General features: G+C 45.5%; 1 protein-coding gene across 1 annotated transcript in view; it reads right to left on the reverse strand.

Annotated features, from left to right (window-relative positions):
- Window positions 1-23,823, reverse strand: part of efnb2a (ephrin-B2a) — a 28,525-nt gene extending 4,702 nt beyond the window's left edge. Inside the window, exons 1-4 of the mRNA XM_020461648.2 lie at window positions 22,963-23,823; window positions 13,353-13,636; window positions 4,822-4,914; window positions 1,234-1,335 (exon numbers count right to left, since the gene is read on the reverse strand). Coding sequence (XP_020317237.1) covers window positions 1,234-1,335; window positions 4,822-4,914; window positions 13,353-13,636; window positions 22,963-23,075 — 592 coding nt within the window. The 5' untranslated portion in view covers window positions 23,076-23,823. The remainder of the gene's footprint in view (window positions 1-1,233; window positions 1,336-4,821; window positions 4,915-13,352; window positions 13,637-22,962) is intronic.
- Window positions 23,824-26,792: the final 2,969 nt, after the last annotated feature.

Raw genomic sequence — 26,792 nt, forward strand, 5'->3', positions numbered from 1 at the left:
TTTTCTACTTACGACTAAGTCCACAAGGAAGTTGATAGTATTATATAGTATTAAAACCCAAGAAAGCTGTGTCATCTCTATTAATAACAACGATTATTGTATACATCCAGGACTCAAGGACAGGTCGGTTCACTTCCCCCCTAGGATAGGGGCCTGGGAAGCAGGATTACTGTGTCTCCCTGTCTGCCTCCAATCCCCTGAGGGCTAGTGCTGGAGCTATGGTGGATGGCAGTGGGCCCAACGCAGGTACCCTTCCGTTGTTTTACAAGGGGATTATGCTGCCTCAGACACTTTTCTCAAACCACTGACGCCCATATGCTCCTGTTCCGAGCCGGGGAGGAGGGATGAGGTGAAAAGGGAGGGGAGAAGATGCTGAGGTCTGCAGATTGGGGTGCCAACGCGGATTTAGTGGCGCGCTGGCAGATTTGTGCGCCGGTTGTCAGAGGGATTTGGGTGTGAACACAGAAAGGTGGGGCTAAAGGAGCCGCGCCCTCGGTAACAGGGCAGCGAGCGTCTCTACGCCTCCACCGCAGCAGCGTTTATATAGGTCAGCTTGTTTTCACTCCTCGACTGATTTTTTTCCCCCCTCAAAATAAAGTTCATTGGGGAAATTGCGGGTCTGGTTTTCTTTGGAGATTTGAACTGCTATTTAATAGGAGAGATAAGAGCGGTCGGTGTGTGCGTGCGTGTGTGTGAGGAGAACAAGCGTGAGTCTGTGCTCCGAGGCCGGTAATATGTTGGATGGCGATTGGATCATTTTCCTGAAAATGTCACTTTGCGGACAGGAAGTGGGGCGGGGATGGAGATACTGTAAGTTTGGGAGCCCAGCAGAGATGCCTATCAGTTTTATAGGCAACTTTCAATTACCAGGAGAAAAATTGCTGACCTATACTTCCTACGCTTACCCACACTCACACTCACACACACATGCTCACACACTCACACATATGCTCACAGACACACACTCACACACTCACTCACACACACTCACTCACACTCAAACACACACTCACACACATGCTCACAGACACACACACACTCACACACTCACACACACTCACTCACACTCACTCACACACACTCACACACACACTCACACACATGCTCACACACACACACTCACACACTCACACACATGCTCACAGACAGTCTCAACCTGCTTTTACCGAAACTGTCTTAGAAAGGTAGACCTGAATGCCTGATGATTTCGTAAGTCTTTCTTAGCACTCTTACCTTTCTTCTCCAGCACTTCGTTTGGTTTGTATGACTCCTTGTCGGGGTGCTTGGGAGGGTATCTGGTGGGGTAGTCTTTGGGTGAGATAGGGTCAGAGGGATCTGGAAGACATAGATAAGGAACACAACTATCAGACACAATGGACATGGATGATTGACTTTCACTGTGTGTGTGTGTAGCATGCTTGCGCGTGTTTTTGTGTGTGTGTGTGTGTGTGTGTCTGTGCGTGTGCGTGTCTGTGTCTGTGTGTGTGTGTTTGTGTGTGCGTGTGTGTGCGTCTGTGTCTGTGTGTGTGTGTGTGTGTGTGTGTGTGTGTGTGTGTGTGTGTGCGCACAGCGCTGCTCTTAATGAAACGCAGCACTCCTGATTAATTCCCTGACCTTCAGCAGTTTTCAGTGAGCTGCTGCTGTTGTGGATGGCAACCTCAGGAAATTACCCCATTGGGTGGCGAGGCAACTGATTTATGAATAATCATGGTCATTAATTACCGGCAGGTGCCGGGCGGCGGGTGTCGCCACAGAGGACAGATGTGGTGTGTATGCGTGTGTATGTCAACTGGGGACATTTGGTCAACTGGGGACATTTTTCTCGTCCCCAAAAGGGCAAATGCTATTTCTAGGGTTAAGGATAGGTTTTGGGGGTAAGGATAGGGTTAAACCTGGAGGCCCCCCCCCCCCCCCCCTCTCTCTCTCTTTGTCTGTCGTAAGTGTCATGGAGGCTATTGAGCTGAATAATGAAATACCTCACAATGCCTCAGATAACCTTACTGTGTGTTATGGAGATACAGTCCTCATACAATTTTCACACATTCTATCAGAGTGTATGTTTATCTGTTTATAACTATACGCCACCAGCACTCACATACACTTACAAATGTCGTTTGAATGAAGGAGTAACACTCACTTTGTCCCACTTTCATGATTATCTTCATGGACTTCATCTTGCACACCCCTCCTTCCTGGTTCTCCAGGCCCTCCATTGTGCCATTTGATGTTGCTGAGAGAGAGAGAGAGAGAGAGAGAGAGAGAGGGGAGGGGGAGTTAGCATTAGCCACTGTGCTAACATCATCGCAAACAGCCAAATAACAGTACAGTGACATGTACATTACGTCTGTCTTGGGCTGTACAGCCACATTTGAAAGACGCCAGGGAAACGTTGAAAGCCCCTAACAAGCGAGTGATTTCTTTTTAATAAAGTCACAATCCATCCCCTCGCCACCCCAGTCACCACAAACTGCTGCCAGAATATTCCACGTAGCCCACGCCTCCAAAGTCAATTAGCTTGAGTAATTGTGTTTGTAATATTTCTAACTGAGCTGACTGGCCCAGTGGAACAGCCAGTTACGGAGACAGAGAGAGAGAGAGGGAGAGACGGAGGCAACGGGACAGGAACAATAGGTGCTGGGACACAGGAAACTCTACAGTGGCTAACAGGACATTAACACGTACGACACTCTGGAGACAGGCTACAGTGGTATTAGAAGAACCAACTGCCGCAAATACAACTCTCAAACACTCCCCTCTAACCGAAACCTGCTGAAGGGTATAGAAAAGAAGAAGAAACAGGAGGAAATTAATAAAAGAGAGGGAAATAAACAATCGCAGGAAAGTCAAGTGTGCTTTTTTTTTCTCCGTTGAAGGCGAGATGAAAAGGCAGTGAAAACAACCGAGGGAATGGGATGGAGGTGCTAAATATTTCAGTAACCCTTAAATATAAAAGAGCTTAAAGGGTTTGAGAAGCTGTTTAAAACAGCGGCAAGAGCCGCAGAAGTGGTGCACTAAACACGGTGTTTTGGGGAGCACCGAGCAGCGGTGAGCAGATGTCGGAGAGCGGAGATGAGGGAGGCGAAAGACTTCCCACATGTGATAGAGGAACAAAATGGGCCCCTAAACAGATGCTGGGAGGACTTTTAAAGACAGAAAAGCAGATTAGGAAATAACATTAAAACGCTGTATACAGATGTAGCCTTGCACGCCCATGGGCAGAATCAGTCGACTGTGACTAGCTACACTATAAGCAGTGAGTGCTGCTCTGTGGATATAGCCATGGCATGGACCTCCATACTGATTTCACACTGGACCTCCCTGCCTGGGCCTATTCTCTCCCAAAGCCTCCCTGCTTCAGCCTATTCTCTCCCAGTCCCTCACTTCCTGGGCCTTTTCTCTCCCAGTCCCTCTGCTGCCCCTAGAGGCAGTGGGTAGCGCTGCACTTGGCATGGGTGGGGGGGTTGGGAGAGGGGCTTGTGATCTATCAGGTCAGTAACACAGAGGCTAACGAGCAGCCAGGGTTTAGCGGGTTGGCCTCCTGCCAGCGTGCAGTGGCCCGCATTCAATGTTCCCCCTCCCCGAATCCTCTCTCTCTAAACTCCCTCCCTCTATCCTATGCTCTCTCTCCTCTCTCTCTCTCTCTTCTCTCCTCTCATCCTCTCCTCCTCCTCTCACTCCCTCTCTCTCTTCCTCTCTCCTCTCTCCTCTCTCTCTCTCCCTCTCTCTCTCTCTCNCACTCACACACCTCACTCAACACTCACTCACACACACTCACACACACACTCACACACCATGCTCACACACACACACTCACACACTCACACACATGCTCACAGACAGTCTCAACCTGCTTTTACCGAAACTGTCTTAGAAAGGTAGACCTGAATGCCTGATGAAATTTCGTAAGTCTTCTTAGCACTCTTACCCTTTCTTCTCCAGCACTTCGTTTGGTTGTTATGACTCCTTGTCGGGGTGCTTGGGAGGGGATCTGGTGGGGTAGTCTTTGGGGAGATAGGGTCAGAGGGATCTGGAAGACATAGATAAGGAACACAACTATCAGACACAATGGACATGGATGATTGACTTTCACTGTGTGTGTGTGTTAGCATGCTTGCGCGTGTTTTTGTGTGGTGTGTGTGTGTGTGTGTCTGTGCGTGTGACGTGTCTGTGTCTGTGTGTGTGTGTTTGTGTGTGCGTGTGTGGCGTCTGTGTCTGTGTGTGTTGTGTGTGTGTGTGTGTGTGTGTGTGTGTGTGTGTGCGCACAGCGCTGCTCTTAATGAACGCAGCACTCCTGATTAATTCCCTGACCTTCAGCATTTTCAGTGAGCTGCTGCTGTTGGGATGGCAACCTCAGGAAATTACCCCATTGGGTGGCGAGGCAACTGATTTATGAATAATCATGGTCATTAATTACCGGCAGGTGCCGGGCGGCGGGTGTCGCCACAGAGGACAGATGTGGTGTTATGCGTGTGTATGTCAACTGGGGACATTTGGTCAACTGGGGACATTTTTCTCGTCCCAAAAGGGCAAATTGCTATTTCTAGGGTTACGGATAGGTTTGGGGGTAAGGATGGGTTAAACCTGGAGGCCCCCCCCCCCCCCCCCTCTCTCTCTCTTTGTCTGTCGTAGTGTCATGGAGGCTATTGAGCTGAATATGAAATACCTCACATGCCTCAGATAACCTTACTGTGTGTTATGGAGATACAGTCCTCATACAATTTTCACCAATTCTATCAAGGTATGTTTATCTGTTTATAACTATACGCCACCAGCACTCACATACACTTACAAATGTCGTTTGAATGAAGGAGTAACACTCACTTTGTCCCACTTTCATGATTATCTTCATGGACTTCATCTTGCACACCCCTCCTTCCTGGTTCTCCAGGCCCTCCATTGTGCCATTTGATGTTGCTGAGAGAGAGAGAGAGAGAGAGAGAGAGAGAGAGGGGAGGGGGAGTTAGCATTAGCCACTGTGCTAACATCATCGCAAACAGCCAAATAACATACAGTGACATGTACATTACGTCTGTCTTGGGCTGTACAGCCACATTTGAAAGACGCCAGGGAAACGTTGAAAGCCCCTAACAAGCGAGTGATTTCTTTTAATAAAGTCACAATCCATCCCCTCGCCACCCCAGTCACACAAACGGCTGCCAGAATATTCCACGTAGCCCACGCCTCCCAAAGTCAATTAGCTTGAGTTAATTGTGTTTGTAATATTTCTAACTGAGCTGACTGGCCCAGTGGAACAGCCAGTTACGGAGACAGAGAGAGAGAGAGGGAGAGACGGAGGCAACGGGACAGGACAATAGGTGCTGGGACACAGGAAACTCTACAGTGGCTAACAGGACATTAACACGTACGACACTCTGGAGACAGGCTACAGTGGTATTAGAAGAACCAACTGCCGCAAATACAAACTCTCAAACACTCCCCTCTAACCGAAACATGCTGAAGGGTATAGAAAAGAAAGAAGAAACAGAAGAGAGGAAATTAATAAAAGAGAGGGGAAATAAACAATCGCAGAAAGTCAGTGTGCTTTTTTTTTCTCCGTTGAAGGCGAGATGAAAAGGGCAGTGAAACAACGAGGGAATGGGATGGAGGTGCTAAATATTTCAGTAACCCTTAAATATAAAAGAGCTTAAAGGGTTTGAGAAGCTGTTTAAACAGCGGCAAGAGCCGCAGAAGTGGTGCACTAAACACGGTGTTTTGGGGAGCACCGAGCAGCGGTGAGCAGATGTCGGAGAGCGGAGATGAGGGAGGCGAAAGACTTCCCACATGTGATAGAGGAACAAAATGGGCCCCTAAACAGATGCTGGGAGGACTTTTAAAGACAGAAAAGCAGATTAGGAAATAACATTAAAACGCTGTATACAGATGTAGCCTTGCACGCCCATGGGCAGAAATCAGTCGACTGTGACTAGCTACACTATAAGCAGTGAGTGCTGCTCTGTGGATATAGCCATGGCATGGACCTCCATACTGATTTCACACTGGACCTCCCTGCCTGGGCCTATTCTCTCCCAAAGCCTCCCTGCTTCAGCCTATTCTCTCCCAGTCCCTCACTTCCTGGGCCTTTTCTCTCCCAGTCCCTCTGCTGCCCCTAGAGGCAGTGGGTAGCGCTGCACTTGGCATGGGTGGGGGGGTTGGGGAGAGGGGGCTTGTGATCTATCAGGTCAGTAACACAGAGGCTAACGAGCAGCCAGGGTTTAGCGGGTGGCCTCCTGCCAGCGTGCAGTGGCCCGCATTCAATGTTCCCCCCTCCCGAATCCTCTCTCTCTAAACTCCCTCCCTCTATCCTTATGGCTGCTCTCTTCTCTCTCTCTCTTCTCTCTCTCTTCTCCTCCTCTCTCTCTCTCTCTCCTCTCTCTCTCTCTCTCTCTCTCTCTCCTCTCTCTCTCTCTCTCTCTTCTCTCCCTCTCTCTCTTCTCTCTCTCTCCTCTCTCTCTCTCTCTCCTCATCTCTCTCTCTCTCTCCTCTCTCTCTCTCTCTCTCTCTCTCTCTCTCTCGCTCTCTCTCTCTCTCTCTCTCTCTCTCTCTCTCTCTCTCTCTCTCTCTCTCTCTCTCTCTCTCTCTCTCTCTCTCTCTCTCTCTCTTCTCTCTCTCTCACTACACCACTCCCCTCCGCAAGAAGACAGGCGCCTCACAGCCTGCTCCCTCCCTCCTACCACCCTCACCCGCCTTGCCCCTCACCCCCTGTCCCCATCTCTCCCACCCACACCTCCTCGCGCCAAAGCCTTTTCATCAACCGGAAGGGAATTTAAAAGCAGGTGCTTCTGTGCTATCCCTTCGGAATCAGCGTTGGAAAAAAATTCTGCTCTGTACTGCCCAACACTTTCTTCAGCTCTGTACTGCCCAACACTTTCTTCAGCTCTGTACTGCCCAACACTTTCTTCAGCTCTGTACTGCCCAACACTTTCTTCAGCTCTGTACTGCCCAACACTTTCTTCAGCTCTGTACTGCCCAACACTTTCTTCAGCTCTGTACTGCCCAACACTTCTTCAGCTTGCCCAACACTTTCTTCAGCTCTGTTTGTTTTTTTACATTCCTCAACTTCAATCACTTTTATACGAACATTTTGCCCTGGGATGGAAATGGACTGACACAAAGAGCATGTTTTCAAGGACTGTGTTTTTCCTTTCTATCTCTCACTCGCTCGCTCTTTCTCCCTCTCCCAAGCCAACCTATGGATTTTTGTGGTGGGACGACAAGCACATTATGTGCAAAGCATCTTAAAACCTTGTGCGTTCTTGTGTGTGTGTGTGTTATGGGGGGGGGGTGTAGACACAAACACATCTCGGTCTTCTGTCCCTCCAATACCTCCAAGGTGCCCCCTCTCTCCTCAGCCACTCCTACACAACCCCATTGCACCACCAACACACACAACACACAGTCTACCCCCTATAAAAACGTGACAACATAGGCTGCTAAAGTAGTGGCCCATAGGCACAGCTCATCCTCCCCAACTCCATACCTTAACCATTAATACAAAAACACACAAAACTGATCAGTCTCTGGGTGAATATTCATTCCTTCTGAGCTAAAAGAACACAACCTACCCCCTAGTTGGCTTCCTCGGCAGTATGGCAGGGGCTGGAGGCTAGCAGCAATGAACTGGTTATGAACAGAATGGGATTTCTGACTGGCCTGCATGGCTACCTGACTGCCTCGTTACTCTGAACTGGGATGTTTGGCAGGAAAAGCTAGCTGCTAGCTGTAATCCCTGTGCTAAAGGAACGTCAGGGAGGATAGACTTCGCTCATACATGCCCCTCACAAATGGATTTTCTTCCACCACCAGCGCCTTACAGAGAGCAGATAAGACTTAGCTTGGCAGAGAGAGAGAGAGAGAGAGAGAGAGAGAGAGAGAGAGAGAGAGAGAGAGAGAGAGAGAGAGAGAGAGAGAGAGAGAGAGGGGAAAATAAAGATTACTCCATCATGCCCAAAGATGAGAGAGTGGTTCGGCTGCTGCTCGACCTAGCCCAGAGAAAGAAAAAGAGTGAGAGATGGAGAGGACGAGAGAGAGATGTGACGTGTCACTTTTCCTTCAGGCCACATTCACTCAAATGTCCTTGCAGATTTAGGAGTCCATTTTGTCATGCTAACTCTTTTAGCTCTCACTCAGGTTTGCACGTTTGCTGAGGCTAGTTCCTTTCAGAGCACTTCCAAAGCATTCTGTGTTAAGCCACAAATTCACCGCGTGCGCACACACACACACACACACAGACACACACACACAAACAAACCACCGAGGGAGAGATGACTGATCAAGAGAAATCCCACCCTGAAAATGGCAAATCACCTCAGCGGATAGAAGTGACAGCTCTCACACACCCACAACCAATTTAGACGACACACAAACACATACTCTCAAACAGCAATACACACACCAACACATACTCTCAAACAGCAATACACACACCAACACAAACTCACAACATACAGCAGTAAGTGTGGCCAAACATTCATTGCTTTTGAAGGCTTTTTTTGTGTGTGTGAAACAGTAACCAACAGAAATAGCACTGCCATAAATATCCCAAACTCTCCTAATTCTCATCTCTCAACCACACACTACAACTACCTCCCTTTGTCTCAATAGCACCGATACTTCAAAGGCTATCGTCAATCATTCAGCCCCTTAACTCCATTTATTTGTTTTGATCAAATCAGGAGACTGAAAAAAAAGAATCTGCCTCTTTAATGAGCGCTATTCAATTGTGTGTTTCAATCAAGACCGAGGATACAGACTTTCAGCACTTAACTCAATTTCCCCGCCCGGCTAATACAGCTCCTAGTAACAAACCCCCTCTGTGCGTGTGAGTGAGCATAATTAACACACCACTCTGAGCCAATGAGGAGCCATCAAAACACAGAAATAGAGCGAGAGAGAGAGAGTTAGAGCAGTAAAGAGAGAGAGGTGGAGTGAGAGAGAGAGATTCAGCTATGGCATAAATGACGCTCTCTCTACTTGCTGTGGAGCATGAAGCCATCGTCATGGCGCTGGGGTTGTGGGCTAGTTAGCGCTAGTCAGTGTTGTGTACCTTAATCTACTGCGACAGAGGGGGCAACCTCTCATTCAGGCCCACCGTGAACCCCCAGAACAGGCCAGGGAAAGGCAGGGTCAACCCAAATATATACCAACCCCCCTCCCTAAACCCTCCCATCACATATCAGCCCCCCCTCCCCCGCTCCTCTGATGTCTTAATATGGTAATGTAATAATATAGTCATTAATCAGACATTCATCCAGAGCGACTTCAATAATATTCACTTTTCATCAATACGTGTGACCCATGTGGCAACCAATCCCCCCAAACCATCATCTGTCTGTGTGCATACTGTCCTACGGTTGAGAGGTTGGAGCCAAGTTACGACAGTAGGAAATCCCCTCAGTGCATGCATATAATAGAGACTGAGAAAAGGTTGTTTTTTTAAAAATCTATTTTCTATTTTGACTGACAAATAGGTGATTAAAATCTTAATGGAATTCCCCCATGCAGCTCCATAAATTCAGTCAAATATTCTGTCTCTCTCTTGCTCTCTGTCTCTCTCTGTCTCACCCCCCCCCCATCCATCCCTCCTCCCCTCCCTATTTAGCTCATGTAATCATCTTGCTCACTAAGTTCCCTGCTGCAGGCAATGCTGCCTACCACAATCACATCAAGCTCATCTGCCTCCAACTGAAGCAGCATTGTAGCCCAGCTCATAGCGAGTATGCTGCTCTAGAAGGCATACATATACACACACACACGTAAAATAGTGCAGGCTCCGGCAGGAAAAACACAACCCACACAAACACACACATACACACAGAGTACAGCAAATACGCACATAGTGTAACAATGTAGCTTTCAAAATGCAGAAATCTGGCCCCATATGATGCATTTTGCTGACTTGAGTCCCACTGTTTTAACAATGGATTAATGGAACAAATACCAAAAGATTGTTTTTGGGGAGGAGTTTTCCTTTAAAGTTAATGATAGGGTTAAAAAAAAAAAAAAAATCTCCCAGTGGACGGTATTGAAATTGTATGCATGCAAAAGGCATCTCTGGGGACCTGGACAAACATCTAATGCTACATTGGATCTGGTGTGACCATGCTGAGAATATGCACAACTACACTAACAACCAACTACGTGCACACTAATAATTCCATATTAAACTGATTATGGCAATAGGCCGAGTAGGACATTAGTCATGTAAACACCTTATTCTGCTTTTCATAATCGAAGTAAAGTAAGCATGAGCAATCCCTTGAATTACTAGGACACGTCAACGGCTTAATTGCCGTTCAAGTGGTGTGTTTGATTTGATCTGCGCACGTGTCCGCATGCAAGCCTCCCTCTCACGCCCGCGAGTGAAAGGAGTTTTGGAAATATGCATCTTAGAAAAGTGTTTTCATGGACAAACACACAAATGTCCGAAACTCAGAATCAAATAGGCGTCACAAAAACTCCACGGCCGCTGTGGTAGAACGTTTATTTTTGATTGGCCATTTTCTGTGTCTTTAAGTGCAATCAGGCGGCCTGATTTCAGATGTGCCCATGCAAACAGGACTTTTAGGGACGTCGTTCCTCTTGCAAAGCATGTCAATGTTTTAAAACAAACGATTATATAAATCTGACTATCCACAATAATCGCATTATGGTCCGTATGGATCCGTACTCAATAAGAGTGGGTCACGTTTAGTTTATGAGAGGCGGGTTGTGATGTGTTTAAATCCAAAACATTATTTGAGACACAAATCGAAGAGCTAATGTCACAGTTGTTTGAAAAGAGCCTGAAGGGACGTTCCCCTTGAGTCTGTGTCTGAGCTAAACACAGCTAGGCAGAGCTAATCCATTCGGTTGATTCAGAGATCCCATTGATGTGGGCCAAACTGATTAAAAGCAGAAATCAGGATTAAACACTCTTTAATTAATTACTTATTGAGTGCCGCTCACCACCAAAAACCCAATGAGAATCCCAAGTGAACTTTTCCAAGGCGGAATTGGTCACAGTTCAATGCATTTTTACTGCACAACTTATGCCACACGCACACACACACACAAAACACACAAACACACAGTCTCACAGACACGGTCACATTTTTCCGAGGTGGAATTGGTCACAGCTCGATGCATTTTTACTGAAGAACATATGGACATACACACACACAAAATACACACACACAGTCACACATAGTTATAAAAAATGGTTGTCTAAAATAGCCTTTGTCTATTTAAGATCTCACACCAAATAGACAAAGGCAAAATACGCAGCAGAAGTCATTCACATACCCACATTTAGCAAACACAAACCTACTCTCCTTCTTCCCTCCTACACACACTTCTTCCCTCCTACACAACACTCACATTCATCCCTCCATTCCTCCTTGTTCTTCTCTGGCCCCGGTGCTCGGGCTTGTGAAGCGGAGGCTGTGTTATCTACCTACTGTATGTATATACATGCTGCAGTGCAGTTCTGCCTTGCCTTCTTGCTTTTCCAGCTGGAAGCCTCTAGCTAGCTACCATGCTACTGAACAAGAGGCAATTAACAGCTATGTGAACCTATGCTCGGCTGGAGAAATGGCCCCTTTCTCTCTCCCGGCTATACATTAGCATCTGGGTAAAAAAAGAACAGGAGAGATGGGAGGGATGGGGCATGGGGGGCACCATGAATCTGCAAGTGCAGCAAAATTGGATTTTCTTCCTTTTCTTAAAAGAAAGTTTGAATAGAACTTCTCTCTCATCTCTCTTTCTCTCTCACACACACACACACACACACACACACTATCTCTTTCCATCCCTCCCTCCCTCTCCCTCTAATCTAATCGGCTTGCAAGCCTGATTGAGTGTGCTGTTGTTTGAGAGGAGAAATGGTGTGAGTGTGTCAATTTGAACTCTGAACTGAGAGAGTTTCTGTGCGATAGAGAGGACTGACAGAGAAATGGATAGATAGAGAGGGCTTTGTTGACATAGCCATGTACTGTGTGTGTGTGTGTGTGTGTGTGTGTGTGTGTGTGTGTGTGTGTGTGTGTGTGTGTGTGTGTGTGTGTGTGTGTGTGTGTGTGTGTGTGTGTGTGTGTGTGTGTGTGTGTGTGTGTGTGTGTGTGTGTGTGTGTGTGCGTAAACGTTACTATGTATGTGTTTGTGTTTACTTTTTTCCTACACAGCCCTAGCTGTGGAAGCCAAATAGAGAGATGTGCTGGGCTCATCCCAGAGTGTGATCATAAGCAGCATTGGAGACGCAGGATGAATAAACAGCAGCATAGCCTCATTAATAATAAACGCTGTGTTGAGGCAGGCGGCTGTACTGTACTGTGTAGTGGCTGCTGTAGAGGTGGGGGGGGGGGGGTCTCGCTCTGCATCACCCTCTCTCTCTGCCCTGCAGGTAGCTACTGAGGGAGTTTGATCAACCCTTTGTAGTCTCCCCATCAACCCTACCACCACACACAGACCTATTTATACAGCTGTGTGTGTGTGTGTGTATGTGTGTGTGTGTGTGTGTGTGTGTGTGTGTGTGTGTGTGTGTGTGTGTGTGTGTGTGTGTGTGTGTGTGTGTGTGTGTGTGTGTGTGTGTGTGTGTGTGTGTGTGTGTGTGTATGTGTGTGTGTGTGTGTGTGTGTGTGTGTGTGTGTGTGTGTGTGTGTGTGTGTGTGTGTGTGTCAGCTCATTGGGTCCTTTACAGTTTATCTTAACGTAACAGACTGTCAGAGGTGAGACGTTCAAAGCCTAGCCTGCTGTTAGAGAACACAACCCATGTGTCTGTGACCCTGGCATAACATATTGAACTGTGACTGTTTACCCAACACTTTGCACGTGTCTGAAGGGTAGTTCAACACAAACTAGATTTACTAGTCTCCACTACAGGCTACTGACATGGCTAGCTTGCATAAAAACGTGTTCCATCTGCAAACTTAGAGGACTCTATTTACTAAGCTGACTGGGAAACAGTTTCTATTCGTTCAACGTATAAATGCTAACCCTCCTTTCCTTTTCTTCCATCCTCTCCTCTCCAGTCAGTCAGAAAGAGGGCCCTCCCCTGGTTTGACAGCCCACAGATGGCAGTGGCAGAGCCACCCAGATGGTGCTGTCCCCCCCCCCCCCCCCCCGTCAGCACACCACAGATGGTTCAGTCCAACACCCATCTTTTAAAACCAGGGGGTTGTCACAGCATCACAAAGTATGAAGACACCCTAGTAGCAAGGCACCCTAGCCATGATCACACAAGAACTGGAAACCAAAAATCGGTAATCTTTGCCTAGCAACAGCAATAGCTAAGTGTGATTGGCTATCAAACAGCTATGAGTGCTCACGATAAAAACAGAAAAGGAAATGCGCTTATATATGTGTTACTATGAGGCACTTACAGATGATGTAGTAGTCTTTCCCTCTGAAGAACTCCAGGCCCCACAGGTTGGGGCTGAACTCCTGAAACTTGAGTGTGAACTTGACATCCTGGTCAGGCTTGTCACAGTTGAGCAGCGGTGTGTCAGCCTTGGTGATGGTGCAGCTCTCCAGCTGCTCCCTGGGAACCATGTGGATCTTGTAATACTCCACCCCATCACGCACCCCTCCATCCACCCGCGGGCACACTATGTCCAACTTATCTCCGATCTGAGGATATAACACCAGGCCATGCCCTGGCACGAATCTGGAGAGAAAGAGATGGGAGAGGGAAGGAGAGGGGGGGAAGGAGAGGGAGAGATGGGGGAAGAGGTAAAAACCAGTTCGATACGGTCAACAATTGACCTCTAGTTCTAATTCATTAGGTATTCAGTATTTGTGCACGTTAATGAATGTTCCTTTCCCCAAAAGAAGGCAAAGTCAGTTGAATTATTGACGAGTTAATTACTAATTAGCTTCATCAATCCAAGTGACGATGAAAGATAATGACAGTGTATAGCAGTTGTTTCGACAGAAGTGACCCCAATAATTTCAGGACAAAGTCAAAGAAGTGTTTAACACTAATCTGGCCGCGATGGAGGGAACGCGTAATTACACCGATAAAGGACGAGAAGACAAAGAGATAAAGCTCCTACACACTGTCAGGGAGATGTTGGCGATACTGAACGTCCCCGTGTACAAATGAGGAAGATCTTGCTCATAATAAAAATGAGACAACTTCTCATACAGACGTTCACACCACACACACAATGCCTAGAGGCCTGTTCACAGGCCTACTTTTACTGGTGGAGTTTCATCCACCTAACCCTCGGAGGTAAATTCCCCCTAAATGCAAAAACATGAAAGTTTAGGAGCTTAGTGGAGAGCCCCCTCCAGCATTCCCTGACTGGCTTTCCTCTTCTCTCCTCTCCGTACACAGTCGGAGGCGCTACCTCAATTCATGGTGTTAACTAATCGGGCCCCGTGCTTGAATGAGAAAGGAAATGTTTTCCAATGTTATCCTTGAAGCACAACAGGTTCTATCCAAAATATTGGAGGGGGGGGGGGGGGGGGGGCATGAGAGTGGCAGAGTAAAGATAAAGACTACAGTTAAATCCAGTTTAATGTGATTAGCTATAAGGACATGTATAGAATAGGCTTAAATGCTGAGGACCCCTTGTTTTTGTTTTTTTAATCTGAGTACTACTGTATTTGAAATCTTATCCATTGGCTTGGGTCTATCTGACACAGTGTTGTGTTAACCTCTGGAGGGGGGTCCCAATACTTTGACCCTACTGTTGGGTCTATATGGGGTCTATATGGGGAGCTAGAGAGGGACACACACAGTCTCCAGGGGTCGCTTTTGCTTTCATTTCTCACTCCCGCCCTCCCAATCTCTCTCCCTCCCTTCTCAGCTCCTTGGGTTGTGTGTTGGATTGTGCTGGCAGAGGGCTCATTATCTTCAGTCACCTCTGACCCCTCAGAGAGCGCATGAGGAGTTGAGATTAGGCCATCAAGGGTGATTATAAAGCCTAAAATACAGCACTTCTCTCCCAATGGAGGGGAACACACATATACATACACACACATATTTTCCCTGACTACAAAAGCATGAGCAAACTTGAGGAATTTGTACGCAGGGGAATGGTGGCAACCATTGTACTCAGACTATATTACAATTAACAGACAGTCATAAGGAATACTAACAGTGCAAACTGCAGAGCAATGCTACAGACAATCACTATTTACAGGCTAGCTATACCCGCTCTTTCTGAAACAAACACACACAATCACATACTGATCTGGGATCTTAATTTGAGCCAGTTTGATACACCAGGAAAATAATCCTGCAGCAACACGAAATGTGAATTATTATGTGGATTATAATAAATAGCATTTCTGTAGGAAAATCAAGTGGAAGTGGAAATTTCAAACTATAGAATACTTTTTGAGCAAGTTGTACATTTCCGGCATCGCAGGACGTTATCCTGCAACATGGCGATCAAATTGAGATCCTACATCTGTCATATCTATTTGTCTCTGTCTCTGTCTCTCACACACACAAACACCCCATGTGCACAGTTGCATGCACACATGGCCAGTGTGCTTATCTAGGGCGAGAGAGTGCTGTGTGTGTCCCCTGGGGCGCTACTCAGCAGTGCTATAATACAGCATGTCCACTGAGAGCCCAGAGAGAGACGGAGCTGATGGGAGACTAAATGTATGGATGTAGTATCATCACACTACTACAGGGGGGGGGGGGGGGGGGGGGGGGTCAAGACAGAGAGAAAGAGAGAGAATGAGATAGGGAGAGCCGAAGGAGAAAGGCCTACAGTGGCTTCAGGGATGAGGAATGGAAAATGGAGATGTGATTTTTATAGCGGAGAGATATGTAGAACAATTATTGTGTGTGTGTGCGTGTGAGAGAGAGAGATAGAGACAGAGATAGAGAGAGAGAGAGAGAGAGAGAGAGAGAGAGAGAGAGAGAGAGAGAGAGTTGACGGGCCAGGGAAGTAAGTGTTGAGGCGTTTATCTCCATGGCTGATCTAGCATGGCTAAAGCCTGTGGCTGGTGCGGAGGGCGTCATGGGCTTAATGAAAACACTACTGCACAAACAGCTAGACATCAGATCACTATCTCTCTCTCTCCCCTCCCTACCTCCCTCCCTCCCTCTACTTCCTTATCTATCTCCTTGCTCTGTTTGTCCCTTGTTTGGATAGTCAGGATCGAGGAAACAGTCACTGCCCACCTGTGCGTATGACTGTATGACTGTGTGTTTGCGTACGAAGGTGAGGAGGTGAGACTTCTCCTCCCCTCTGTCCACTCCCTTCACACACAAGGAAACGTGCACGCCAACACACATTCAAACACACACACACATACAAACGCACACACACCTTCACACACACAATGACGTAGTCTGTTTCGAGACTTCATTAGAACCTCTACTGACAATACTATCGGAGTCAGCAACATACGGCATTCTCACGGAACCGCTTAACTTCCCTTTAATGCTAGTGGTTTGACTGCATGAAAGCTATCTCACAGGGAGTTGTACCTTCAGGAGATGAATATAAACACCTCCACACTCACTCACACAGAGAAAGACAAACACACACTCACACAGTAGGCTATTCGACCTCGTCCTTTTCCTTCTCAGAATTTTAATTCAAAATGGAGATCTGCCTTCGCCGAGTGCAGAAAGACACAGAGAGAGAAAGAACGGTCTTACTCTGAGACAGTTACATTTCAAAAGGGAGGGGGGGGGGCGATATAGAGAAAATTAGAAAAGAAAAACGGAGAAATTGCCTGCTTTATACACTCGTTCTTTTGTATCCCTCCATCACCCCCTCCCTGGGGTGTCCTGTGCGGAGGTATCTGTTTGTAACACACACCCTGTCCCTCCCACTGGCAGCCATTAGAACAAAACACCAGGTAGGCAAGGTCACCTAGACGGGTGAGGAGACAGAACCAGACATTACAGCTCCGCCTGCTCTGCACCTCAACACAGTCATGACAGCCACCGCTCAACAGCTGCATCTCTCACACCCCGGGTACAGACCAACGGGAGAGAGAGCGAGTGGATGGAGGGCGAATGGTGTGATGGAGAGAAGGGGGAAAAAACGGAGGGAGGGGGGTAAACAAGTAAAAGCCTGTCCTAGCGTCTCGTGTTAGTAAATGGCTTTAACCCTCGCTTTAAGGCACACTTGCCCCTTCACCCCTCCTCCTCTCCCTCCCTTCATCCCTCCACCCCTCCCCCCATTTGCCATTTGTCCCTGTGAGTGACTGAGGTTCGGTGGGTCATAAATATTTCCAGGGCTGTGCTTCATGTGGAAGGGCCAAGCAGAGTGCTGTACGAGGGCCACTATACGGTGTTTATCACTTGGCTGTACTGCTGTTAACAAGCCCACCATGGGCCTCCACACATACATTATGACCTGCTATAATCACAGCGGCTGGGCCATAGAGAAAAAGTGTGGGGATGGAGAGGTGAGGGGGACAGGAGAGTGTGTGAGTGTGCATACGTGATGGTTTGTGTGCATGGACATAAAGCAGAAACCTAAGTCCAACCCTGTGGGCATGGAGTGTGTGTTTGTGCATACGTGTGTGTACGTCTGCAGGCCTACCCGTGACACACAGGGTCCGGAGAATAGGCACAACAGCGCCCACCTCAGGAAAAACAGAAGAAAAGTGATCACAACCCCTCCTATACCCCTCTACTCTATTACGTTTGTTCTTGAATTACATTCGACCCTGTCTAAAACGACTGGTGTTGGGCTCGCCGCCGCCTGGAGAAAAGTCACAATGTGGGTAAAAGCAAAAGTAAGAGTGCTGCCTCAGTTCGGGCAGGCAGCTCTCCTATAAACCTACTGTCACTCCATTTGGTGCAGAGGTGAGAATAGCCACAGGTGCCTGCTCTTACTACAGCTCTCTCTCTCTCTCTCTCTCTCTCTCTCTCTCTCTCTCTCTCTCTCACTCACTCACTCACTCACTCACTTACTCACTCCAAGGATACGTGACAAAAGGGCTGGAGCACAGGTGGGTGAGACACGAAAAGGGGCTTGACAGTAAATCAACGAGCTGACATCTGTTTTCCTCATATATCTTATCCCCCTTTCTCTCTCTTTCAACTTTGGTGTCTTTTTTAGGGGGTGCCGTGGGAGGATGGGGTTGAGGTTTCGGGCCGGGGAGGGGAGGGTGGTGTTTCTGCTTCCTTGGGGTTATGACCGTCCCATCTGCTGCCAGTAAAAACCTGTAAGATCTATCCTTCATTTCTGTCTTACTCACCCCTTCCATCTCGCTTTCTCTCTCTCTCTCTCTCTAAATCCTACATTTCTGTCTTACTCACCCCTTCCATCTCGCTTTCTCTCTCTCTCTCTCTCTAAATCCTACATTTCTTCTCTCTCTCTATCTATCTTTCTACGTATCTTTCTTAAATCCCGGACAAGCTATTTGTGTGGCCTGCCAAGAACACAAACACCACCATGATGACAGCCAAGACATAATCCCGTCCCAATAGCCTCGGCTCCTCAATCCCAGAGTTCTAAGAAAGCCCTGAAAAGAGGGAGGATAACAAAGGAGAGGAATATAGAACGATGGAAGACAACACAGTGGGAAGGCGGGAGGGATACAGCAGTGTTTGACTTTTAATCATCGGCCCACTATGGATATGAATTAGTCTAGGGGGACAATGAGACAAGACAGGGGAAAGCAGGAGTTAATCCACCCACGCTGTAACCTCTTCGCCCTTTGTCGGCCGAGGGGACAGCGGTCTTTATCCTTCCTCAGTAGACTGCCACCCTACTCCCCCCCCCCCTTCTCCCTCTATGTCTCTCTGCCTTCGGCCCTAACTTTCATCCACTAATCCAGGCCTATGGGGCCCTCCTCAGCCCACCCATAATTACCCCACAGCCCCTACATTTGTATATGAAAACATACAACTATAAGGCAACCAGCTGCAATTGGACCTTGAGTTTGCTCAACACAATTTGTTAAGCACCATCCGATCCTATCGCAGCTGGGCGCCTCACAATTGTACATCGAACCAATGTCTTTTACATTTTTTTTACAGTGTAGGGGCCCATGCTTCTCTCCTTCTTGCTTTACCTCTCTTTCTCTCAATCTCTTTCCCGTTCCCTCCCTCCGACTTTCATGAATGCGACCTTAATCATCAACTTTTCTTCTGGGCGTTGTCATGGGAGACCTGTCTATTGAACCCTACCTCTCAGTACACTGTGTTAACACAGGATGATTTCACTCTTCCCCCCCACAATCCCTCTCTTTCTCGACTCCCCTTTTCCTTCTCGTTCCATTTTCTCCATTTTGCAATCCCAGCCCGAACCCGACCCACCCTTCCCCGATAGACAGAGAGCTAAATTAAAACAAGGGGATTTTGGGGGTATTTTCTTTCCTTTGAGAGAGATAGAAGGGGGGAATAGACTAAATCAGTGGGGACTCCCTGGGTAGATCGTGATGGGGTAAAATGGTAGAGGGCGAGATGGGGTGGGGAAGAAGGAGGGCAGCATTACAACATTCAGCCTGCCCTCGTCACTCATTCATGATGGATCTACATCTCTATGCCCCCTTCCCCTCCCTCCCCCATCCCTCCCCCCTTTCTCCCCCATTCACAAAAGGACTGTGCCTGCCTGCCTGCTACAAAGGCCCGGGGTTCTATGTAATCTCTTAATGAACTGCACTGGAGAAGAGGGACCGTTCCCTCACATAAACCGTGTAAAGCAGGCCTCCCTTTTGTTTCTCGCACCCAACTACAAAATGGATTACTAGAGGAAGGAGGCAGGGGGGTGGCCATGGCATGGGGGAGTAGGGGCGCTAGTCTTTCTGGGGAGGCTCAGGCATCAGTCGTAAAGCGTAAACAACAATGAGGTTTAAATCGACACACTGAGGGCCCTATGGTGTGAGGAGAGAGAGAGAGAGAGAGAGTGAGGAGAGAGAGAGAGAGAGAGAGAGAGAGAGAGAGAGAGAGAGAGAGAGAGAGAGAGAGAGAGAGAGAGAGAGAATAGCATAGCTCCGGTCTTCTCCACTCTCTCAGCCTACACACAAAGCCATTGGACTGGCCTAAAGGCAAGGCAAAGCAAAGCATTTTAACACCCCCCCCCCTCCCTCCCTGAACACTAAAGAAGAAAACTACTCAAACTACTAGGGAGAGAGGCTCTGTTCAACTTATTGGACTTGAAAATCAAAGATTCTTTATTGAGAAAGGCATATCATTGAATAAAATTAAATATAAATAAATGCTTTAATGACAATAAAGTAAAATGTTTTATGGAACTGGTATCTTTCATGACAATCTTATAGCACATTTAAAAACGTCAATAGAGAGATAATTAGATTAGGCATTCAAAATACAGTTAGAGGCTGTATTTCAAGGCCCACTCAACAGTTTGATCCCATATGACTAGGTAGGCCTATTCCAATGATGTAAAATGTATTTCACGTTGTAATTCTGCCAGCAGAATATAGCAAAGTTGAATTAGGCTACTCAGGGTCAAAGGGTTAGTATATGACCAGAGAATAACGTCCCCTGACCTGATCATTAGCTTTGAACTCATCACCCAGACAGAACGTAAAGAATGTGCAAACACGCTCATTCCAACTCTAGAACACACGCTAATTCAGTGGAATGCCCGCTGTCTTTGTGGGCCCAGCAAAGGCCTATACTTGCTTCGAGGGTAGACACTTTCTGGGGCTATTTTCAAAAAGAAGAGTGACATGCCACATTAAATTACACATAGCAATTTGAAAGGCATGCTTTTGCTGCTATAAATGTGGCATGTGTTCCATTTAGAACGTCCCCTTTACAGAAAATAAAAGATAGGCTATTTCTACAAGCACACAGGCCTATATGCATGTGTTGTGGAGGTCTGGGCCTGCTAAAAACATAAAATAGATTAGAATAGGCTTTGACATACGTATAGGCTAAGCATATGCCAACCATTTATTAATTATGCTATTGTATTATCATTATTTGATGATTTAATAATTAATAATGTATTTTATTGATGATGTTTTTACCCTCAATAGACAACAACGTGCCACCGTGGAAGGTTAAAAGTTGGCCTAAATAAATTCACTCTACGCCTCGAGTGGTGTGTGACCAATTTGGACTTTGCGGCTGGCCTATCTAGCAAAAACCGCTTTTAGCTCTGCCTCCAGGACAAGATTCATCCCAATAAACATGAACCTGCAAACGCTTAATGCAAAGCATGTGTCATTGCGACTTGGTGTAGCCTATTCGCATCAATCGTCTCGCATCCGCGCTACAGACCCACTCAACTCCAAACGGTGATCTAAGAGCATAACCACTGCGAGTGCGTCTCATACTTCTGTGCAACCTTGTATCTCCATCTCACACACTCGAGGCTGGGGTAATGATTTCAAAACATATGTACAGTAAATATTGTATGACATCGAAAGAGAGGAAAAAATATATATATACGTATTTGGTAGTGATTTAAAGGCGATTCAATGATAACGACTTCTGCCAATCCTTCTTCATGATCATCATCATTCCTGCCGAGTGCAAACGGTTGTTTCCGCCATCATTCCACGGCCAGAAAAGCCTACATGCAAAAGCCAGACACCAATCTATGCATGCGGAGCAACTCTTCATTGGGAAGAGGTACAAGCCGAAATCCTCTAATAAATTCGGGCGATAAATAGTACAGCAATAAGGCCAACAACGCCATCAGAACTCACAGAGGTGAATCCACAATATGATAAAGGAGAGAGCGCGCATTCATAAAAAGGTGATTATCAATCATTAAGAAATAGTAACAATGGACACCTGTTAGACTTTCTGTCGTAACGTTCCCAATAGCACTTGTTTCATATTTACTTATCTATGCCTGTTTAGGGGGGATAGTTAGGCTATATTTGCAAGATCCTTGTTGAATTGAAGCCAAAAGTTAAATTATTAAGCGAGTTCGAGTTTCGCCGTGACGAAATGGGCACAAAGAGGAGAGCCCACCCATTGGGGTTTGACCCCCTGAAATTCCCCGTCTGAGGTTGCAATGTTTAATGCATAATTCAACTCTGGGGGCTATTTTCTGTCCGGTTAAATTCCATTTTCATGGGGCTGACTAGAGTTAGTGATGGTTGCAAATGAGACCACAAGTTAAAAGGGGATATAGGCCTTCTGCCCTTAACGTTTTCAGTTCAATAGTTGTGACTACACTATCATATTTCATCCCATATTATGCCATTTTTACATTAAGTAGATACTTAAACCAAGTATTAATTTGTACTGGGCCCCTACTGTAAAGATTCTGAAGTTGGTTAGGCCTACCAAACCAAAAGATGTGGCCCATAGAACAGCTACATCGACTAAAACTAATGTCAACAAATATGATCCAACTTTCTGTGAATCATTTACAATTACAAATAGGCCTCATGTGAACATTTATTTTGATAAAGGCTAATAACATTCGGTTAAAAAGCCAATGATGTATTTAATAGGCTATCCAAATTGAATGTTTAATGTCATGTATTCCATTTAGTGCGGAAAATGGAAGCAAATGAAGATAAACAATGAAAAGGCTTCATCATATGCCTTCCATTTGAATTCAAATTATTTAAATTGTACGATTTTCCATAATTTGGTGAAGTAGGCCTAACTATTATTGACCAAGGAGAAGTGGGGCGTAATATTAATTCCAAAGTCAGTTTGGCTCAACGTGCTATAACCACATCTTGTTGAAAAGCAATCCGTTCTCCCTGGTGTGCACAATTTAATGCGATGCCATCTACAGAAGACACACGAAAACGAAGAATCTTCTAAATACCTAGTGTTCATCATCTCACTATCAACATCGCCTATAGCGTACGTTACCACCATCACCCCGTGCGCGTCCGTCAGCGCAAACCGGCATCTCCACGCAAAATCACCCCATTAAAATGGATATCAATGAGCTGAGTATTACACCTATCATGTCAGGCAGCCTATTTCTATAGAAACCTTTGTAATTAAATAACGTCACAAGTCTTATTTACAAAAGTCACGGACAGCGCTAAATAGTGTATTTTTGGACATATTTTTCCCGTGTTCAATGTGTGGACGACGCGTGCTTCACTTACTTGGTATTTGTTGTGTTCCAATATATGGACTCCAGAATTATCGCCCGGGACAAGTTCACCTTGCACGCAATAAACAAAACTCCAAAATAATATCTCCACATCGAGTCCCCCATTATTGCTGTCTTCAGGGAGGGTCACAATCCGTTCCGAAATGATATGTCCAAAAAAAGAGACGTGAAACGCACAAGAGAATGACCGAGGAAATTAGACTCTATATCCCGATCAAATAAGCTAAAAAGGGACGAAGAAGCAAATGCGTACGCCGATCAAATATAGAGCATCTCCAAGGAAGGACCTGGTGCCGAGTTAGTCCCTTTATAAGAGCTCCTCGGGAATACAAAACCAGAGGCGCACCGCAGTCTTTCATACAGAGAGTCGAGAAGAGAGCGCGTTGATATTCTCCCTCAGTGAGCAGACCTTAGCACCGGGTACATTCCTTACAACAGAAAGGCGACCCGTGTCGCCGCCGATGTCCACTTCCACAAGCGCAGACGCAAATAGCCTATTAAATCCCCAGTTTGTCGGGTTCTAGGTAAACCAGCCAAGGTACCAATCCAAAGTGCGCGAGCTTCTCTCGAATAGCAGCAGACAAGAGAGAGAACGGCTCGAGGTATAGTATTCCCCTTTGAGCTGGTGGTGTGTAAACTGGCTGCAAATGAACTGTGGATGAGAGTTGAAAAATTAAGAAAAAACGATGATATTGAATGAACAAAAATAAAAATGAAAGAAACCAAATCAACTCAAATGAAAGTTATCATACTATGCGTCCGTTTCGGTTGCAAAATAATTGCTGTGGGCTGAATCCTGCAGATCCGAATGAAATGCTTGGCGAAAACGTAGGGATGCTTGAATGCAGCGCCGAGCCTGGATTGCAAGTAACTGCAAGTGATCGCGACTCGGAATATTTGGCAGAGCTAGTTTTACAGTGACTCCGCCCACGTTTTTGTTCATTGGGCAGCTCTCCGAAAGTCAATAGGAATACTCCTGTCAATCAAACGAAGCAGCTCGGCAACTGGTTCAACTGCAAAACAGCAGTATTAGCTAATGGAATAGAATTGGAGAAAGCAGTCGAATCACGTTATATTGTATCAATAGGCCTGGTGCATTGACCAAGACGGATATTTTATCTAAAAAACGGTCTTTAAAATAAAGTGCAATAGGCTATGCGTGACACTTACTCAGTGCGCTGCAAACATCACTTTAGGCAAAATGATGTATAGGCCTAGCCTGTATCATACTATAGGTCAAATAGTATAATAACCAGGGGATATGAGCATTTGATCACTATCTGTAATAGCCAACCTCTCACATTGGAACACTTGATGAAATTCCTACATTATTATAAAAAGACCCCCCCACAAAAAACAAAAAAAAGTCGCCACAACATGCACGACTATTTTCTACATGTGGTTTTGTTAAATCAATACAGGTAAAATACAAATATTCCAAATGTGAAAATGTATCATAGTGTACATCAGATTGTATCTAAAATGTCCCATATTAGGATCCACATTGAGCGCCTCACACGACATGGCACTGAAGCCAAGTTTTTTCCAAAAGGCAACAGCGCACACTAGCGGATGCGCGATTGAAGAAGCGGGAGTCTAAGTTTTCAACCATTGAATATGAATTTTATGATGTTTTTATGCAAATGTTTGATTAACATTTACCAATAACTTATTTGAATAGTGATTCTAAATCAATAGTATCGATAATTATGTAATTTATCAACAAAGCTGGCTATTATAAAACACAAATCTTTGTCTTATGGTTTCAGTGTTTGATTTATTTCCGATTACAATTCATTATTTTATTATAATTATTTTAATTAGTCTATTATAATAATCATTATTATTATGTTATTACAAGCTTATCAACACCAGTCTACAACAATGTGATTTCTAGATAATAGGCCTATAGAACAAATTAATTTTTTTACGAGATTCACCAAATGTAACCTATATTTAACTTTTGTAGACTAACCCGGTAAATTGAGACAGCTCAAGGTAGCCTGTAATTTAGTTTAATGGACGGTGATTTGATGAGTCATTGCAACCCACACACCTTTTCCAAACTAAATTAGGCCTACGTGTATCAGTCCAAACGTGTGAATTTGACACTTTTGAACAGCTTCATTTAATCAGTGGTGTATTTAAGGCTACAATTGCTTATTGCACTGTTTGTTTAGCTGATAATCAACCGGGGAAAGTCACACGAGATAGATAATTGGGGGTCAGAGTGGAATGCGGCGGCCGGGTTCCGATTCTCTTGACTGGAATCAACACACCGCGGACTGTGACTGTGACAATCTTTACACCGCTAGAATGCCCGCCGTCGAGTTGATGCATATTGGCGAAGATTAAGAGCATTAGATAGATTTTCAAATGAAAGATGAATGAACGGTTAAGGAGGAATAACAAAAGGTCGAGATACACACGTTAATGTTATAAAGAAACGGATGCCTGCATTTAGTGCTAATGTAACACTGAAATAAGTTCCCTGTTTCTCCATTTTATGGGCCTAACGTTACTTGTAAAAAGGATCAAATACAAAAAAGTGCAGCCTATATAGACGCTTAGCCATTTTACCTTCCCTGAATACACCGTAGGAAGAGGGTCCTGAAATAGTGTCATGAGTCCAGATAATATCCTGCCTTCGGGAGAAGAGAGGAAGCGGTGAGTTCCTCTGTCTTAAAAATACCCCCTTACCTTGCTAAAATAAGCCGCGAACGATCGGTAATGACTGCTCTGCTCTTTTCAGTCAGCAAGTCTAGAAAGGGATCGGGAAATACACACAACCTCTCTTTAACACATTGGGCTAAGCCTCTGAATACGGCCTTAGACTTTTATAGCACATTCAGCTTCGAGGGAAAACTAATCATTTGTAAGAGGAATTTGAGAGTTTTGTGAAGCATATAATCACTGAATATGTCCATTGTGGAATAGGCCTCAGGTGAAAGGCCTTAATATATATTGGCCTAATAATAATTATACATTTATGCCTCTTTACAATATCAAAACGTTTTAAATTAAACACCAGACAGCCCAATAAAGTATTTCAATAATTATATTATGATTATCATCATGTAGTTTAGCTAGAATAAGTCTCTAATCAGGAGCATATAGACCTTTGAAAAAGTTCAAACTGTCCATCTGTAATTAGTCTTGAATTGCAGTACTAGGCTATGAAAAGTCTGTAAAAACAATAGGCCTAAAGCATTGCGTTGTTAAAAGAGCACTAACATTGATAGAAATAAGTGTGTGAAATTGTGAAATCTCTATCTCTTAAATAAAAACTATATATAGTGAATTAAAATGAATTTAATATGAGGCTATCACTGAGAGTGTCTGTAAATTGCTGGAAAACTTTTTTGGCATGGGCAGAAAATAGACATGCAATTAAAAAGTGGCTGTGTTGCTTTTATCTTTACATAGCCTACTTATTAAACAAACACAAAAAGAAGAGACTTGATGTGGCTAAACGTTCCATATTTTCTCATTTGAAAAGGCCCTCTAACCAGCGGGACTGAGTTCTCATGGGCCGTACCTTTGTTTATTCAGTTGCTCCTTAGTGTTACCAACTTAAAACGGAGAACATCTCAGGTCCATGGGGTTCCTGAGCCTTTATCGTGATCAAACGGAGTCCTGCTGAACCCCCTACGCACCATGTCGATGAAAGTACACTTGCCAGTGAAAAGTGGCCTATAGCCTACTCTATTTTCCAACGTTTTCCCGGACCTAATGCATCGTTTCAGAGCTGATGGGCTCTTTCAGTTGTGTTACAATGGTGTCATATTTGCCTTGGCACTTAGTTTGTGTGCGTGTGCGTGT

This window comes from Oncorhynchus kisutch, linkage group LG26 (assembly GCF_002021735.2).
Source record: "Oncorhynchus kisutch isolate 150728-3 linkage group LG26, Okis_V2, whole genome shotgun sequence".
Taxonomy (NCBI): domain Eukaryota; kingdom Metazoa; phylum Chordata; class Actinopteri; order Salmoniformes; family Salmonidae; genus Oncorhynchus; species Oncorhynchus kisutch.